An 18333-nucleotide genomic window follows, 5' to 3' on the forward strand; every position below is an offset into this window, starting at 1 on the left:
AATAGCTTATCATCTTACCCCAGCCTGGTGGTAAAGGCCCAAGTGGATCATTTTCTGCTGACAACATAGAAGCCTAGTTATAAAGAACAAACCAGACACACATTTATATTAAACAACAAATATAGATAAATAATTCTATCTAATGAAGATACTTTTTAAAATACACAAGTTATGTGTTCTGTCAATTCTTATAAACAAGATCATGTTCTGTCAAATCTTATAAACAAGATCATGTCTTTTTCTATAAAGATAGTCTCCATCAAAGAATCAACATATGAATTGCTTAGACTGTCCTCTCCAGCATCCCTTGAACAATAGTTTTGCTAACAACAGTACAGGAAAACGTAAGGTATAGTAACATCTGAAAGATCTGCATCAAAAATACATTATCCTGATGCCCAAGGAAAAATAAAAATTCAATACTAAGTATACAGTATTAGTTTTTTTACGTTACCCCTGGTAAGTAATACCATCTAACTAAATGAAGAATGAAGTATGTTATCAATCATTACCAAGTCCTTTTGATATTTTTCTCTTCATTGCCATTTGGATTTCAAAGCCATTTATCTTACTTGAAAGGACCTTTAAGCACATGAATAAACTCTTTAGACATACTAGTGTTTTAAAGTTAGTCAATCCTAAAATTTCTATACAACTGGCTTCAACCTTACATTTAAAACCATTAAATCAGGCACCATTTATGGCAAATGCATTTTTGATTGAGTTACTGATTCTTTATTTCGAGAATATGGTTCTTTGACGACACTATTTCAACACAAAATTTACATAGCTTAATAATTATATAATTTAGTGTTATGTTAAAGTAATATTGTAGTTTAGGCAAAACTAAAAAAAGTAAGGAGAATTTAAAGTCTGTGTCCTTAGATCTTTGTACTAAATTTATAGTTAGTCATTATAAAACATCTATAGTTTTCAACATCGTTTACACCCTCTTAGATTTAAGACATTCTGTCAGTTATCTTGCTTTAATTTATATCAAAGTAAAATGAAAGTTCCATGTATCCTAACATCTTCAAAGTATTGTAATTTGCACACTGGTCAGAGGGGAAATGAAAGAGCAATTAAAATCATCTTTAATATAGTCAACTGCTTCCTTTAAGGCTTTGTACTAGGGATACTAGGTGCTTCAAAATATTATTATTAATAGTGTCAATGGAGGCCCTAATCAGCATGCAAATACCAGTCATACTTAAAAGGGCTTTAAGGTTACCGTGTACTATACTACCATCTTGTCTTATAGAACCATTACAAAAATATAGAAGAAATACTGAAACAGTTGTTTGTACAGTAGTGTCAAACCTCATAACAAGGCTCATAATAGAAATGTTCTCACAATCCTTTCTTAACAGAATATGTCTAATCTTTACAGAAGTATCTTGGTGAGCTTATTGCTAAAAAGAAACAAAATTAAGTTGTGGGAAAATGCATCCTTGGAAGAATATAGTAATTTTTACCTTTAAATTTTGTTTCTAGGTCTTAAATATATCAATCTGAATTGATGGAGTTACCCACTTTATAGTCTGTAAACGGGAAAGCGGGATTTGTGCCACCTTGGGTCATCATTATATATCCTTCCAACTGCTTGCCCATGTCACTCAGCTATAAATAAAAATGAGAGTGACACACCTTATGGTCACCTGTTTCTGAACTAAATACCAGGCCCCAACCCGTGCTATACACAGCCTTTTAAAATAGTTATTAAGCACAGTTCTCTTTCTTGTGGCTTGATCCATGTGCAAGCCAGTGGGAAGCACAAATGAGCTGAAGCATCCAAAAAACATGTGGTTGAGTTTGGATGTGGTTGGGTGTGTGGAGCACATTTTGACATGGGATCCTCAAGATAGGATTTTTTTTATTTCCGCTGTACAAACGATGTAGTTTGCCTAGGTTTGGGGCCATTGGCAGAACCATTTTGTGAACACGTTCCTTCCCTGAAGAACTGGACAAACACCCATGTTTCATTAAAATGGTTACACTTACTCTATGCTAGCTACTATGCAGAGCTATACCAAGGTTGTAACAAAATTTGTAACAATATTGGCTGTTGTTACTAGGCATATTAGTAATTGCACTGGCTACTGTTACTAACTGTTTTAGATCTGGACTAGGTTGCAAACTTTAATAAATGGGTTTGAAAAATTAGATTAAACTCTCATATAGACAGCACCTAAAAGTGAAGAGAGGGCAATAGTCTCCAGACTGGTGGATCTGAGACTCTGAATCTTAATTCACAAGTGAAAAAAATTACTATTTCAGATCTTAAAATCCACCAATCCAGTCTGTATTCCAATCTGTTTGTATACACAATGAGATTTGTATACACAATGAGATTTTGAGGGATGGGAACCAATGTAGGAGTATCTACCACTTTATCTATCCAAAGGATCATATTAATGATAAAACTTCCCTACTAGTGCAAAGTATTGATACTAAGATCTCAAATCCACTTATTTTACAGATGGGGAAACCAAGACACAGAAATGTTAAAAATATTTTCCCACATTCACACAGTGAGCCAGAGGCAGAACAAGGACCAAAACATGTGAACCCTGACTCCTATTCTCTAACTGCTTACATATCTGGCTTCCAGGCAACAAAATACTGCCTTTTCTGAGATGGACATACACAAAATGATAGTTGTGTTGCTAAAGCGTTAGCTTTCCTAGAATGACTTGAGGAGTTTTAAGTATCTTCCACCCTGACCATTAAAAATACAGCTCCTTCCTTATGATGACAGCCTTTCCCTTTTTCTGTTTAGGTGAGAGAACAAATGTAAATTTATGCCCTGATAAGAACTGCTTGACTATTTAACAATTCTCTGAAGTAACAAGAGACTTTGCTTAATTACTTTATGATTTAGAGAACATGAGTGGTCACTTTATTTTTATTCCCAAAATAAGTTTTTTCAGAAAGCATTAATCTAACAGAAACTGAATAAATTTAACTCTGGAGACAATTAATAACTAGAATTAGAATTGTTGATCCAATATATCCTAAATGTAAAAGTGCTGAAAAGGATGAACAATACCCTAAGAACTGGATGTATGACTGGCATCAGTAAACGGAGAAAAGCCCTCAATTTCTTGGCTAAGATCACCTTAAGTTTCTGAATTTTGAGAAACACTGCTAATGTACTTATTATCTGGTGAAAACTGTATTTGCCACCAAGGTGTCACAAAAGATCTTATAAATGTAACTCCTGTGACCAAGAAAGGACAATCTTTAGTACAAAATCAAGTTGAGAATTTTTTAAAAACTGCAACACCGTGGCCACCAGGTCTTGAACAGAGGTAACTGTAACTATACATAGTAACAGGCTTCAGAGTAGCAGCCGTCTTAGTCTGTATTCGCAAAAAGAAAAGGAGGACTTGTGGCACCTTAGAGACTAACAAATTTATTTGAGCATAAGGTTTTGTGAGCTACAGCTCACTTCATCGGATGCTATAGCTCACGAAAGCTTATGCTCAAATAAATTTGTTAGTCTCTAAGGTGCCACAAGTCCTCCTTTTCTTTTTATATAATCACAATCATCCCGTCAGACAACAATGCCAGTAGGATGGTGAGAGTAAAGGAGAACAGTTGGCAACGGACATAAAACATGCCAAAAATTAGACATCAAAAGGTGATTGAGAGGTCCACAGAGTCTTCTGAATCAACAGATAGTAGAATCTAGGATTTATGGTTGATATACTTTATCAACAGAAAGAGGTGATTCTACAGATGAAAATGTTGAGCCAATTAAGGTATAAAACAAATTTGATCCGATTTAGCAACAAGCCTAAATCCTTTCAAATATTTAGAGAAGACTTTCTGAATTGTTCTTACAGATACCAAGGGCTGAACTGTCTAAATCATGAAATATTCTTTGCAGGGACACTGTGACTCTTCACCTAGTCAAGTGCTGCTATTTTCATCCAGGGTTGTTGTTTTTTTACGAGTCATGTTAGAAACATGTTAGGTAACATGTTTTAGCAAACACATTGTTAAACATCACTTGGCACGCAGTACAGAGTAAGTATAGTGTTTAAAAATCCATTAGTTGGTCATTGTCAACCTAACACATTTTTAAATACAACAGTCTACTCTACATTGGGTGCAAAGTAGTGTAACTTGCATTTCTAACATGACTCATTTTCCCAGTGTAGACAAACAGCAAGATGCACAGATACAGATTGAGATAGTTTTTCTATTTTCTGACTGCATCTTTGAGTGCACAATGTTGAAGTGAGCAAACTACATCTAATGAAGAACTGGATTGTCCAAGAACATTCAATGGCAGTTGAACTGTAAAACAGAAGTTAAATGGATTAAGAGGTATTCTGAAGATCAGTAAGACAAATATGCAAAAACAAACAAGAAATTCTTTAAGTATGTCAGAAGCAGGAAGCTGCAAAAGAATCAGTGGTTCTTTAGACTACAAAGGTATGAAGGGAACAATTAAGGAGAATAAAGAACACTGAAGAGAAGTGAAGCCCCTGATCCCGCAAAAGTGTGTTTAACTTTATAACATGAATGAAGTTAATGCAATTACTCACATGCATAAAAAATTAAGCACATGACCTTGCAGGATGAGGGCCTAAATGATTACTTTCCCTAGATCTCCTCTTTTTAGGTAATAAAGAGGAGACACAATCAGAGATTAAGATGTTTGTAAAAAGACATGCTGGAACAAACTGATGATACAAAACCACTACAGATCTCCAGACTGGATGGCATGTATGCAGCCAAGATTTTTGAAGGAACATAAGAATGAAGTGTCTGAGCTGATAACAAAAACATGCAACCTCTCCTTAAAATCAGCTACAAACCTGGAGGAGCAAATATTGTAAATAGCTTTAAAAAGGCACTAAAGATGATCCTGGAAGTTACAAATTAGAGAGCTTTATTTCAGTTCAAGGCAAAATAGGTGAAATGATAAACAGAGCCTTAAAACATCTATGACACAGACAAACCAACATAGCTTGTGTAAAAGAAAACTGTGCATCTCCCGCCCGGGCTTCTAACTAACATATATAATTATGTATATATCATAATGTATATCATAGTTCTCCATTATCTACTATTTTGTTGAGTCTCAAACAATTAACAGACTGGGGAGGCTCAATTTTCTTTCACAGAAGCTGCATTGGATTGTCTTTTTTGTTATTTTTTATATAATTTTTTGTTACAGAGATGATGTAATAATTCCAAAACCAACCACTACAAACGCAGCAAATTCAGTTAAGGTTACATTTAAAGGAAATCCAAACCTGTTAAGCTAAGAAATGCAGAGTTAAGGCACCTAAACCACCTTAACTCTGGTCTATACTAATGTTATGCAATAACCATATGGAAAAAAGAAAAGGAGTACTTGTGGCACCTTAGAGACTAACCAATTTATTTGAGCATAGTTCAATAAAATGCTCAAATAAATTGGTTCGTCTCTAAGGTGCCACAAGTCCTCCTTTTCTTTTTGCGAATACAGACTAACACGGCTGTTACTCTGAAAAAAATAACCATATGATTATGACTAACACATGTTAGTGTTAGTGGTCCCAGAATAGAGTAAACTGATTTTTTTTTAATGAGATCTATTTTTTCTTCTCATGGTATCACTACAAGGAGGAGTTAAAATTGTTTGGTTACCCTGACTGCACTTCTTATCTTAAGATGATGTCGTTTTGGCCACTCAGTCAACAGATAGGTTCTTTTACCACTAAGGGAGAGTTAATCCAATCCTTTGGGTAACAAAATCCACCATCAAACATCTCACTTCAGCTTTTCTATAATTTATCTGCAAATAGCTTCCTCTTCCTTTCAGAGGCAAACTCAGAGCACTAAATTGTTCTAATCTGTATGTAGATTAATTGTACTTACTCTGTAATAGAAAAACATACAGCAGCGCTGTAGCCAACAAATGTGTGCTCCTTAATATTTTTTCTTGTTTTATTATCATTCTTCAATGTTTTTGTTTTACTATTAATGGGAACTGTAGCTAATGCCACTGAACTATCTACCAAACATGACAAATATATGGAAAGCAGTTGTAAAGAGAAGCAAGTAAACCATCAAACACCCAATTTCTCTTTCCTTTTTGAATATTGGTGTCTGACTGACCAATCATAAAGTGGGTCACCAAATTAGGACTGGTGAATATAAGGTCAGAGAGGACACATTGTAACAGTTGTCTAATGCATTCTGAAGAGAAAAAAGTAAACATGTTTCAAGTTGGCCTGAAAATCAGTGATAATGGTAAAAGATATCATTAAAGCAAAGGCAGGCCATATTTTAGATGAAGGTGGTATAATTCCATGAACACAGAGCACAAATATTGTACTTTGATTAGTAAACAGAAAAGTGCAATTACGTATAATTATACTGTTTTCCTATTTCTGTTTTAAGAAATAATTGCACCTGTTATAAAAATTTGAAATACATTGTACTTACAACAGACAATCCTGCCAACTTAACATTTTCTACATTTCTCTTCTCTCTCTTTTTTTGAGCACTAAGATTAATGGCTTTCAAACAGTATCTTTGTTTCCTAAGAGTGCATCAGTATTTTTAATTATATACTACTTGAAATCATAATTATGCTGATCACATTTTGGTATTATAAACAATGATTTTTGCCTCAGATGAACCCCTAGAACCTATCAACTCTTAAGGATTCTGCATATAAGCAGACATCTTTAGCAATAAAGAATACAGAGCAAAAAGTGATAGATGAACATATTTGTTTGAAAATAGAATGTTTTTTCAAAGTGTCTCAAAGCATCAGCTGCTATTAGGATCACGAAGAGAAAAATTACTTGCTGTATATTTCTGCTTCTCTGATATATTGCAAGATTCTCATTCCTGAGACTCCACAGCTCTCATAGCACAAAACAAGCAGAACACCCCAAGTTCTTAAGACATTTTGGTACCTAAGTACATCCTTAGCATAGGAAAGTACCAGATCACTCCCTTAGAGATGACTGCACACCATTGCTGCACATCAAGAAAGACTGAAAAAAGAATGGGGTCCTTTTCCTTAAAAGGGGGATGAGCAAAAGAGGACATGATAAAAAAATATACAAAATAAGGAATGGTTACTTACCTTATGCAGGAAATGGAATTCTTTTAGATGCATATTCGTCTGGGTGCTCTATTTCAAGGGAGCACGTGCCCCATGTGCCTTCAATTCGATTTTTTGGTAACAGTGCCCATATGGCCCACACAGGAGCCCTACACATCCTTATGCCCCGCACTGAGACTATATAGGGCTATATGGGCAAACCACCCTCAGTTCCTTCTCCACCGCATAGCCCCGGAGAGGAAATTCTGAAGAGGGGAAAGAGAGTGGGTAATGGAGTAGCCATAGGGGACACATCTCAAAACTCCAGTTACTGCACAAGGTGAGTAACCTCTCATTCTTCAAGTAGTGTTTCACTGGGTACTCACTTCAGGTAATTACAAAGCATTATCCCCAGCTGGAAAGAGGATCTTCAGAGTCGAGTCAAAGACTAAAGACAAGACTGCATTTCTAAGGGCAGCATCCAATCTAGAAGACCGGACCACCGCAAGTTTGGACCGAGTTGGGAGTGGAGTGAGAAAACAAAAATTCTGTCCCTTTGGCTGGCACAAAGTAACCCCCATCCTCTGGGTGGGAATGCAAGTGGACAGTTTGGCACACCCCTAACTGTCTCCAGTATGGCTTCATTAACAGGAACCAATTCAAGATACATCTGTAGTTCTCCAGAAACTCTGTGAAGAAGGTCCTGGATCCGTCTGAAGTCATCAGGGGGAGACGGAGACATAGGATTCTCCATTTCGTTTGGAGATGAAGATGGCAGTCTTACTGGTTACGGCAGAACTGCCAGATCCATGTGTAATGTACCTCCTCCACTGTAGGATCCAGGGGCAGATCTGAGTGATCCCTTAAAAGGGGAGGCAAGGGATGACTCCCTAGCAGATCAGACCAACTCTGCAAGGAGGTGCTGGTCCCCACAATCCCAATATATCCAGTAAGAGGGATCAACAAGTGGTTGTAGAGGCCTCCAAGGAATGGAGTACCAATAGATCTGAGTTAGATGAGGCAGAGGTTAATCCCAAACTGATGTAGGTCTTTTGGGTGTTGGAAGATATGTAGGATGGGATTCATCAGCTGGTTCAGAATCTCCTTATGAAGTGAAGGCCGATTCCGGCTCCAGAGGCAGTACTGTCGGTGCATCTGGAGGAGAGTTGACAAAGACACTGTGTGTTGCTTCTGTCCAATCCAGAGGTCGTCTCCCTTGATGGTGTTATCTCTCTGGAAACAGAGAGGCCTTATGGAGGGAATTCCGGATCCAGAAAAGCAAAAACATCCTGTGGAACAGCAACAGATTTAGATCTCCCCAGTGAGAGAAAGGTTCTACTTATCTGAGCCGCTGGAATCAGAGGAGATTGTGTAGCTGCCAAGGAAGACCGTGCCATGGATAGGAGAAGTTGACCGTGATCAGTCTTTGTCACTGCTGGCAGATCCTGGAGTTTAGGAAGTAATGCAAATGATGGTACTGATGGATAGTGGTTGGGTACTGATGTAGCCCAATGCTTTTGGGCTTTATTGTCTTGTCTCTGGGACTTAAGGACATCCTAAGTCCTCACACACCAAGCTGATGGGCTTGCTCGAGATGAATTTGACTTCTCCGAAGTGAATTTAGAGCAAGACTTAGTCTCATGCTTATGAGAGTGCTTCCTAGATTTCCGACAAGATCCCACTGGGAGGGATCTCTGAGGGTAGATTCTCCTGCACCAGAGGTGGACTTTACAGCAGTAGGTGCACTCCTTGTTGAATCAGACCGATGTATGAGAGGGGAGGGGTTTCCCTGGCCAGGGTCTAATTGAGGCCTCATGGCCTTCTCCATGAGGTATTTCTGGAGATGAAGTTCCCGCCCTTCTCAGGTACGGCTGGGGAACTATTGGCAGATACTGCACCTCGCCATGATGTGGGCTTCCCCAAGGCAGTACAGGCAGAGCTGGTGGTCGTTGCTAACTGACAAGGATCCCGGGCAGGAAACAAAGTGTTTGAAGCCCAGAATCCTGGGCATAGTTCAGTACTCGAACAGGGTATGGGTGTTTCCCCAGACAGAGTACACAAACCGTTAAAATTATTTACAAAGCTAAATCTAAATCTTATTTTGTAGGCTGAAGCTACAGACACTGGAGGTTCTGATCCAAATTGTGTGGCAGTGAAAAGGAACTAGAAAGATTGTCAGTCCACCCTGCCCTTTATCCCTGGATGGAGGCACAAGGTGAGCCAGGGTACACACACAGGCCAGCAGACACTACTTTAAAATTCTCTGGCTTTGGACGTGTGCGTAAACCCACAGTGGAATACAATAGGATTCCCACAATGACAGGTGGGAGAGCTTTATACTGAGATGTGAGAGATTGAGGAAAGGTCCTCTTCAACATCAAAAGGGGCATCTCCACCAGAAAACGATGGAGAATCAGGAGGTACCAAGGAGAGGTGTAATTCTGGTGACCGTATAGATCTCAGTACCAAGAGGTACTCAGTACCCATCAAGAGAGGAGACTTCAGCTCATCCAACACAAACAGGTCTCTGGAATATCTAAATCCCTATGGTATCTGATGAACTAATGGTACTGCAGGTAAAGCTCTACTTAGGTAGGTCCCTTGCAATGGAATTTGATGGTACCAATGATGCTGACTGCTTCAAAGTGATTGTTGGCTGAGGTGTATGGTTGGATTTTTGCAGTACTGAAGGAATCATAATGTTGGGTACCGAAAAAGGTGGTGGGAGGTCCATTGACACCTACCTGCTAGAAGTAGGCTGTTTCTCCCAGCTGCTCTGATCATGCTTTGATAGCACTGAAGCATGCTTCGGGTCATGTCCCGTAGAGGAGCTCAGAGTCTTAGGAGCATGGAGTCTTAACACTACCCAGACTGGTACCTGAGGGCTGGAACACTGTTAATCTTTCCAGAGATTGAGATCTTTTAGATGTAGGTTATTTATGAGAACTAGAACTCTTTTTAGAGAGCTTTCCCAGAACCTTCCAACTTCTTCCCTGAAGGTTTGGGTGACTGCAATGCCAAGGCAGACCGAGCATCGTTCTCAATCAGAGACTGATATATGGCAGTGGGTTGGGAGGGGAGAGCCACCTGACCTGAATCTGAGGCCAGGAAAAGAGATCATTTCATCACAGGAGTTTGAGCTTACTTGCCTGGGATAGAATTTTGGGTTTGATTTTTGATTCTCTTATATCCTTACTAATATATGTGAACAAAGACACTGTGTGTTGCTTCTGCCCAACCAGACGGGTTTGTCAGTATAATGAGAAAAGATAGGAATAGAGCTAAAGTATTACTGTGTATGGTGGGAGTGTAATATATGAGCATACACTGGAAGGCTGCCTGGCTCCTCTCTAGCCAAGGTCAAGCAACCACTAAGAATGTGGGGAAGGTATAAGAAACAGTACAAGCCAAAGAAATGCCCGTCTTTCACCCAAACACAACATCACTCCTTACCCGCCCATGGGATACAAAAGAGGCAGTACAAAGCCCTCAGCCTCATGACCCTCCAAAACGGAACATGACCATAAATTGTAAGGGGTGGGATCAAGGGTGTGCACTACAGCATAATTATGCCTGCTAAGAACGAGGAGTGGGGAACGGAACACTGGGAAAAGGCTCTGTGGTGTCAGAGCTTGCCTGAAACTAACCCCAATAAACATTACATTGCCTGCACTTTGGACTTCTGGTACTCTGCTTTCTGTTTGGGTGACAAGAACGATGGGAAGCAGTGAAGGGAAAAGTCCTTAACACCTGTCTCACCACATAAAAACAAGTTTGATCCTCTATGGGAATACCCATGTTAACCAATGGCCTTAGAATATTCCAGTCAATATCTGAGTTAGCAGGAACTACAGGTTCCTTAAAGAAAAACTGGACATTTGGTTCTCACAAAGGGACTTATGCTACTAAGCCAGAGCGCCCTTGGGACCAACCTTCAATGTGAAAGCAAGGTTTAAGTACAACGTTCCTTTCCCTACACCACAGGTAGGGCCCAGAGGATGGGACTCAGGTACAAAGAACACAGGATGACTGTCAAATCTTTCACTTTCTCTCAAGAGGCCTCCATCTCTTCCTGAAAAAGGTTATTCTTCTGTAGAGTACATGCTCAAGTTCTTCTTTTTAACATTCTGTCAGAAGCTAGAGGCCTGCAGACAAGCTCTGCTCTTACTACTATCTCTCCTGCATCAAAGGCCCCGTACACCTAATGCTGGGACAGGCCCACACACCTTTCCTCTACTCATTTAAGTTCATGATACTTGTCATGAGGAAGGAATCTGATGAGACCAAAGGCCTATTTTCCCTAAGGCTATACCTGCTCTTTGACCGGGCAGGTCACCACATTAATGGCTCCAGCCATTGACTGGTAACCTCTTAGTACAAATGAATTCTAGCATCAGAGTTCAAGTTCTGGGGCACAATACTGTATGTTTCCTTAGTCTTCCCTCTGGCCACATCCAAAGCTAGCATGACCACCAAGCTCATAACAACATAAGAGCGGCCATACTGGGTCAGACCAAAGGTCCATCAAGCCCAGTATCCTGTCCTCTGACAGTGGCCAATGGCAGATGCCCCAAAGGGAATGATCCGACAGGTTATCATCAAGTGATCCATGCCCTGTCACCCAATCCCAGCTTCTGGCAAACAGAGGCTAGGGACACCATTCCTGCCCATCCTGGCTAATAGCCATTGATGGACCTATCATCCATAAATCTATCTAGCTCCCTTTTGAACCCCACGGTTCACATGGGAAAATAGTGGATGACCTTGAAAAGAACGAAACTTTTCCTGAAAAATCTCAGAGACAGGACAGATGAGGTGTCCTGATATATCTTCACGAAATGGTCTGAAATAGGGTGCAATGGTGCAGAAACCTTCTGAGAGTAATTGTGATCTGTGTAGATTGCTGGAGTGACACTATTTCAAAATCTGCCAATTTAGTCAGCTTTTAAAGAAATTAGGGGGAAACAGAAATATATTAGGCATCAGAAGTTTCATCCCAGTCCAAACAACAGCCATCTCCCTGATCATCACCTTGCATCCATTCAGGTGACAATTGATTAGAGTGCCAGAAGCTTCAAGACAGTGTCTCAGAAGGTGTCAGCCCTGGTTGCACTAAGAACTTAGGCACAAGATACCAGGAATACCAGCACCAGGGCCAATGCTTTGTACATCAACAGAGCAAAACGCACTCCAACTGTGTTGAGAAGTCTGATAAGTGTCAAAGATGATACTGCATCCCTCAAGACAGTCTTGGAGATAACCTGGGGCAACTTGGCAAGGTCCCTGAATACACATTGCAGAGAGTCACACTGGTTCTGTCTCCTAATCCTGAAAGCTAAACAGAGCAAAAAAACAGAGGCTTTGATGCAGAGCAGCCAGGAGTCAAGGGCGTCACCAGAGATGCATCTTTCTATGCCTATTCCTGACTCTTCTTATGTGGTGCCTCATCAGGCAAACTGGGGCTGAGTACAGTCAACTTTAAGTGCATAGTTGAATCCTCTGTTTCAGACAGGATGTCACAGGATGCTTTGGTGATGAAAGCTAACCCAGTGAGTTCAGAGCAAAGCTGTACTAATGCAGGAAGTGTCAACCCTGAATCCCAGTGCTCAGAGGCTGAAATTGGCTCAGACTTACACTTCAAAGATTTCTCCTTTGAAGCATCCAGTGCATCCTCATACAGAGACAATGTGTAACTCTTGATGGTGTGGGGACAATATTTAAATGTTGGTGGTGGGGGCAATGTGATCATCTCACGTGTTGCCTCTGAGCTGAAGAGCAGCAGCAAAGTCTTAAGCACCAAGGCAGCAGTGAGCGAGTGCCTCAGGGAGCATCTCATGGCAGCCGGGCCCCACGGGCAGGGACCTACTCTAGGGGGTGTTGCCAGCCAGCGCCGGGCTCCTTTGGGGACGAGGCACGAGCATGTCAGGGGCGTGGCTCGGACCTGTGTCGCCCACCCTGCCTAGGGAACACCCAGCCATGCACCCCACAATTTGAAAACCTCTGTGGTAAATGGAAGGCAGAAATTTGGGGAGGTACATGACCCTGTGTCCCCACCACCACACACACACACACACACACACCCCGCCTCTGGCCTCATACCAACCTTATGAGGGTCTCCAAGAGGGGTCCCTCAGTAAGAGTCTGGACATGATCCCTGTAATATTTGACTGCTTAGGTGGTATACGTAGACAGTTTAACACTCCTGCACACTATTCTTGACTCCCAATTAGAGGATACAGTGAATCTGTTCATTAATGTCTTTCCCCATCTCAGAACTGGCGTTTCTTGAAGCTGATCAGCTATAAAATTGAAGGAATGAATGACAACCTGAGAGAAAACACAGAAACCATGCAAGAAGTTTCACAGTTGAACAAAAGCAGATACTTCAAAACAGGCCCCAAAGTAAGAAAGCCGAACTACCAAAATGTTGACGAAAAGCTGAGTGATTAAAAGAAAATCAAGAGCACCTAAGTACCAAACCAACACCCTAAGACAAGTGTGCCAAAGAACTCAATGCTCAAAGAAGAGGCTGAGCTGCAGAACTGAAGTTTCCCCTAAGGTCAGAAGGTGTACACTTGTACCAGTTACTATTGCCCTTAGGGAACGAAAACCTTAAGTACTTGGGAAGTAGACTGGTCTTGAGCTGGAGAGTGGAGACCCAGCAGTGAGAATCCTGCACCGGTAGTAGCTTTAGAAGTAAAGGTTCTAAAATAGAATCCATTATTCAAGTTAGTGATGCTAACCATCTTTCTAGATGAACATCTCACAATATATACAGTTGTGTAATTTTGAAGCCACTGGGGAACAGTAAAGTTAAAAATATCTGAAAAAATATTTCTTAACATTTCATAGCTTGCTAAAAGTTACCGAATAGAGGTATCGTTGGTTAAATTGTTGCATAGCTCCCTGTAGTTGGTTACGTTGAGACTGCCACTGCTCGAAGTTCCTGACCGATTCCATGGTTGGTCGCTGCCATGTTGTTGTTCTCGTGTTATGATCCACATAGTAAACTCTTCCACGATCATCAACCCTTCTTTCCCAGCTAACAAACAAAAATACTAATGTTAAGAGCTATATAATTTTCAGTAAAAAGTACAAAACTAATTTTCTGTGGTACACTAAATTCTTAGCTAACGTTTCAGTTCCAACATAGAGATGAGAGATAGGCAGAAATTTTAATTTCTGCTGTATATAACACATTGGTGTTCTGTTTCTGAGACTTTATGTAAATTTCTAGAAACAACTATTAGCCTTCCAAAGGAAACAGTCTCAACTATTCTTCTGCACAGCTAGACCAAAAAGGTCATAAAATAAGTACCCTTTAAATTTAAACATTAAATAAAAGGATAAATAATTCAACGTTATTAGCAGCAAAAGATAAGCACAGGCAATAGATGTAACACTAACATTCACATAAAAGTAGCTATGATGATCCTGATCATTATCTGGTAAAGATTTATGCTGTTTTATTTTGTTTTGGGGAAAGAGGGGTGTTGCAATATATGTGTGGTATTGCTTTTATGAACTTCTGATTTCAAAAAATACTACTTGTATAATTATACTTTTTTCATGTAATAACAAAATGTAATAAAAATACTTTTTGGTACTAACGTAAGTAAAACATTCATAGTAGTATATAAACTTTCATTACCCTGGCGGTAAAGGCTGTGGTCTTTCCCATGTCGTAGTTCGTGTGTTGTGATCAACATAATAGGTTCTACCATGAGGATCCTTTCTCTGTTCCCATCTTAAACAAAAGACATGTCTTTAAACAACACAAAAACGTTGTCTTCTGATTAAATTTTCAGACAAGCAAAAAAAAAAAAAATGTCTGGTAGTGAACAAATGGGTTATCCAATCCTAGTCCTTACTCTAAAGGCTAAGGGTCAAATTTGCCCACTCAGAAAAGGCTTGTGTGCCACATTATGTCCTATCTTACGTTAATTCTTTTTACCCTCTACTCCTAGGTGGATTCTGCACCAAAAAGTTAAAAATTATGCAAATTGCTGCATATTTTATTTGTCAAAATAATACAATATAATCGCACCACTTACAATTGTTTTGATAATTTATTTAAACTACAATACAGAAAAAAGTCACAATAACTATTCAGCGTTTCTTAAACACATGGTAACTAATACCCTGCATTCCAGTTATAATCCTGGATTTTAATTTAAATTACATTACAGAACACCAAACAGCGCATGCGTGCACACACACACACACAAAAGTAGAATGTCATTTTAACTTGCTCAGACTTTCACACATGAAAGTCATACAGTTTTGCTAATTATTGTCCTGGACCTGGCTGGGTACTTTGGGAAGTACTTGCTTCTGATTGTCCTGACATTTTATTGATCTTGTAGGTTTTTGTAGAGTCCAGACACACGGATTGTGTGGAAGGTTGGTTTTGTATGAGAGAGTCTCCAGTTTTAAGAGCTCATTCTTGATCTTCTCCTGTTTGCTGTACCTGCTACCCAAGATCCATAAACCTGGAAATCCTGGACGCCCCATCATCTCAGGCATTGTCACTCTTACAGCAGGATTATCTGGCTATTCAGACTCTTTCCTCAGACCCTACACTACCAGAAATCCTAGCTATCTTCGAGACACCACCGACTTCCTGAGGAAACTACAATGCACTGATGATCTTGAAAACACCATCCTGGCCACCATGGATGTAGAAGCTCTTTACACCAATATTCTAAAGAATACTGGCCATACTTACAAAATGTGAGGCTGCATCCTAGAAAGCAGTGACTCTGAAAAGGATTAAGGGGTCATAGTGGACAAACATCATGATGATGTGGCAAAAAAGACTAATGTGATCCCTGGTTGTAAATACAGGGGCTTAGCACAAGTAGGAGTAGAGAGACTATTTTACTTCTGTAAATGGCATTGGTGAGACCGATACTAGAACACTGCATTCAGTACTGGTGAGCATTTTAAAAATTATATTGAAAAAAATGGAGAGGGTACTATAAAGAGCCATAAAAGTGATTTGAGGGCTGGATAAAATGCCTTACAGTGAGAGACCTAAAGAGTAAAATCTGTTTAGATTATCAAAAAAGAAACTGAGAGGCGACTTGATTACAGTATATAAGTACATTCACAGGGAGAACATACCAGGTACCAAAAGGCTCTTTAGCTGAGAAAGATGTAAGAACCACCAATGACTGGAAGCTAAAGTCAGATAAATAAGGCACAAATTTAAAAGTGAAGGTTGATTAACCATTGCAACTAACTAACAATCCAAGCGTTGGATTCGTCAACTCTTGAAGTCTTCAGATCAACACTAGATACTTTTTTGGAAGGCATGCTTTAGTCAACACACAAATTATTAGACTCAATACAGGGCTAACTGGGTGGAATTTAAGGGCCTGTAGTATAAAGGGATCAGATTAGATAATCTCATGGTCTCTTCTGGCCTTAAAATCTATTTATGGAATTCTCACCTCCAACCAGCAGTAGCTAGCATTTAGGCCACTTCAAAACCAATACTAATGCCTTTGTAGATCAGTGGCTGCAGTTATCCTCTTTCTCCCCACCCCACACACACAGAGTGTTTTGGGGCCAGTGGATATGACCAGTGCATTGATCCCCTGGACACATCCCTACCGTTCCACCAGCTCACACAACCCTTCTTTCTCCTACCACTAGTGTGCAAAGCTTCAGTGGAGTTCGATCCCCCTAAACAGGGTCATCCCCAAAACTGTGGCAGTAGTCATACTGCTAGAGAAAGAGCATGAGAATGACTCTGTAGCCTTGTGGTTAGGGTTCTCACCTAAGGTGTGGGAAATGCAAGTTCAAGTCCGTGTTCCAATGACTATTTATTTATAAAATGTGGAACAACTCCAACAGGACAGACTGAAAAAGACCACAACAGAGCATCCCATCCCATCACTCAGCCCAGTAGCTAGGTTTCAGAGTAGCAGCCATGTTAGTCTGTATCCACAAAAAGAACAGGAGTACTTGTGGCACCTTAGAAACTAACAAATTTATTAGAGCATAAGCTTTCATGGGCTACAGCTCACTTCATCGGATGCCTCTAAGGTCCCAGTAGCTAGGACACTATCCTGTAATGTGAGAGACTCACGTTCAAATCCTCTCTCTAGCATTCCATGAGAGTACTCTAACTACTGGGCTAAAGGTTATAAAAGGGAGATCCCCCTCATACCCACTGGCATTTCATGAATCTAGCCCATTGATATTCTGAAAATTGAAACTCAAACTTAAACTAACTCATTTCTCCACATTAAAAAAAGAGTCTAGAGGACCAAGCTGTGGCCATGTTTTTTTAGCCACAGCATTAGAAGTTTTATGTTAACATATATTAAGAAGCGTGGCAGAGGTTCAATTCAGGAGTACAGGAAGAATGTCTTTGAGCACCCAAACCCCTGGGATTTGATGTGCCACCTGTTTCATGTAAAAGTGAAAAAGCGTTAGCTGGAGATGGGGCTTTCAATGGAAGCACCCCCGTCCCAGTGGAAGCATTGTGCAAAGAGGAACAAGTAGTCCCTCTGTAGCTTACTAAAGCACCAAACACAGGAAGCAGGGGATAAGGTAGCAATGAAACTGGCTAAGCGCAAGGGACAGAGTGCCCTTGTAAGTACAAGTCTAAGTTCCACTGAAGCAGTGATCAATAGATCAGGCAACAGTAAATAAACATTGCCACTGAAGTAATGTTTTCCACTCAAGGAGACAACATATTTCCAAAAAAGTTAAAAAGTCCAGTCAACCTATGTTTTAGTATACCCTTAAAATGTGCTTCAGTTTCTGTTAACTTCAGTAAGCACCTCTCAATTCTAGTTTGCAAAGTCATGTGACAGCTAATAGGACAGCTTCAGTGTTAATGCTGTAGTTGCAAGCACCATGACTACCTTGGAATTTTATAATTTCTATCCTTTTTACACACACATGCACCCCCTTTACAATTTCATTTGTATTCAGCACATTTTTGGGACACAACTCCAGATACCCCTGTTAGTGTCAAAGTATTTTCAATACATTTTTACTGCATTCTTCTCCCCCACACAAACACTATTTTTGATCCCTACATATGTAACAAGCTTCAAAAGTAGATGAGCAAGGAACTATGCCCCAAGTATGGAATAAGTTTAAATATCTCAAATGAAGATTCTTTCTGCCCAGAATGTCTTGAGGCTCTTCTATAAGGTCATATCACTGTCTCAGCAAACAAGCAGCCTGTTATTAGTTTCTGGCACCAAAAGCTTCCACCCAGTTAGGACTGCAATACTGCAAAACTATTTTAGATC

At 40.0% G+C, this 18333-nt stretch overlaps 1 protein-coding gene across 3 annotated transcripts in view; it reads right to left on the reverse strand.

Moving 5' to 3' along the window:
* WWP1 (WW domain containing E3 ubiquitin protein ligase 1) overlaps positions 1–18333 on the reverse strand; it is a 180594-nt gene that overhangs the window by 58007 nt on the left and 104254 nt on the right. For all 3 annotated transcript variants that reach the window (XM_073330654.2, XM_073330653.2, XM_073330655.2), the window contains 3 exons: positions 14709–14804; positions 13925–14099; positions 19–73 (listed from right to left, as the gene is read on the reverse strand). In XM_073330654.2, the coding sequence (XP_073186755.1) occupies positions 19–73; positions 13925–14099; positions 14709–14804 (326 nt within the window). The remainder of the gene's footprint in view (positions 1–18; positions 74–13924; positions 14100–14708; positions 14805–18333) is intronic.

Source organism: Lepidochelys kempii, chromosome 2 (genome assembly GCF_965140285.1).
Source record: "Lepidochelys kempii isolate rLepKem1 chromosome 2, rLepKem1.hap1, whole genome shotgun sequence".
NCBI lineage: Eukaryota > Metazoa > Chordata > Testudines > Cheloniidae > Lepidochelys > Lepidochelys kempii.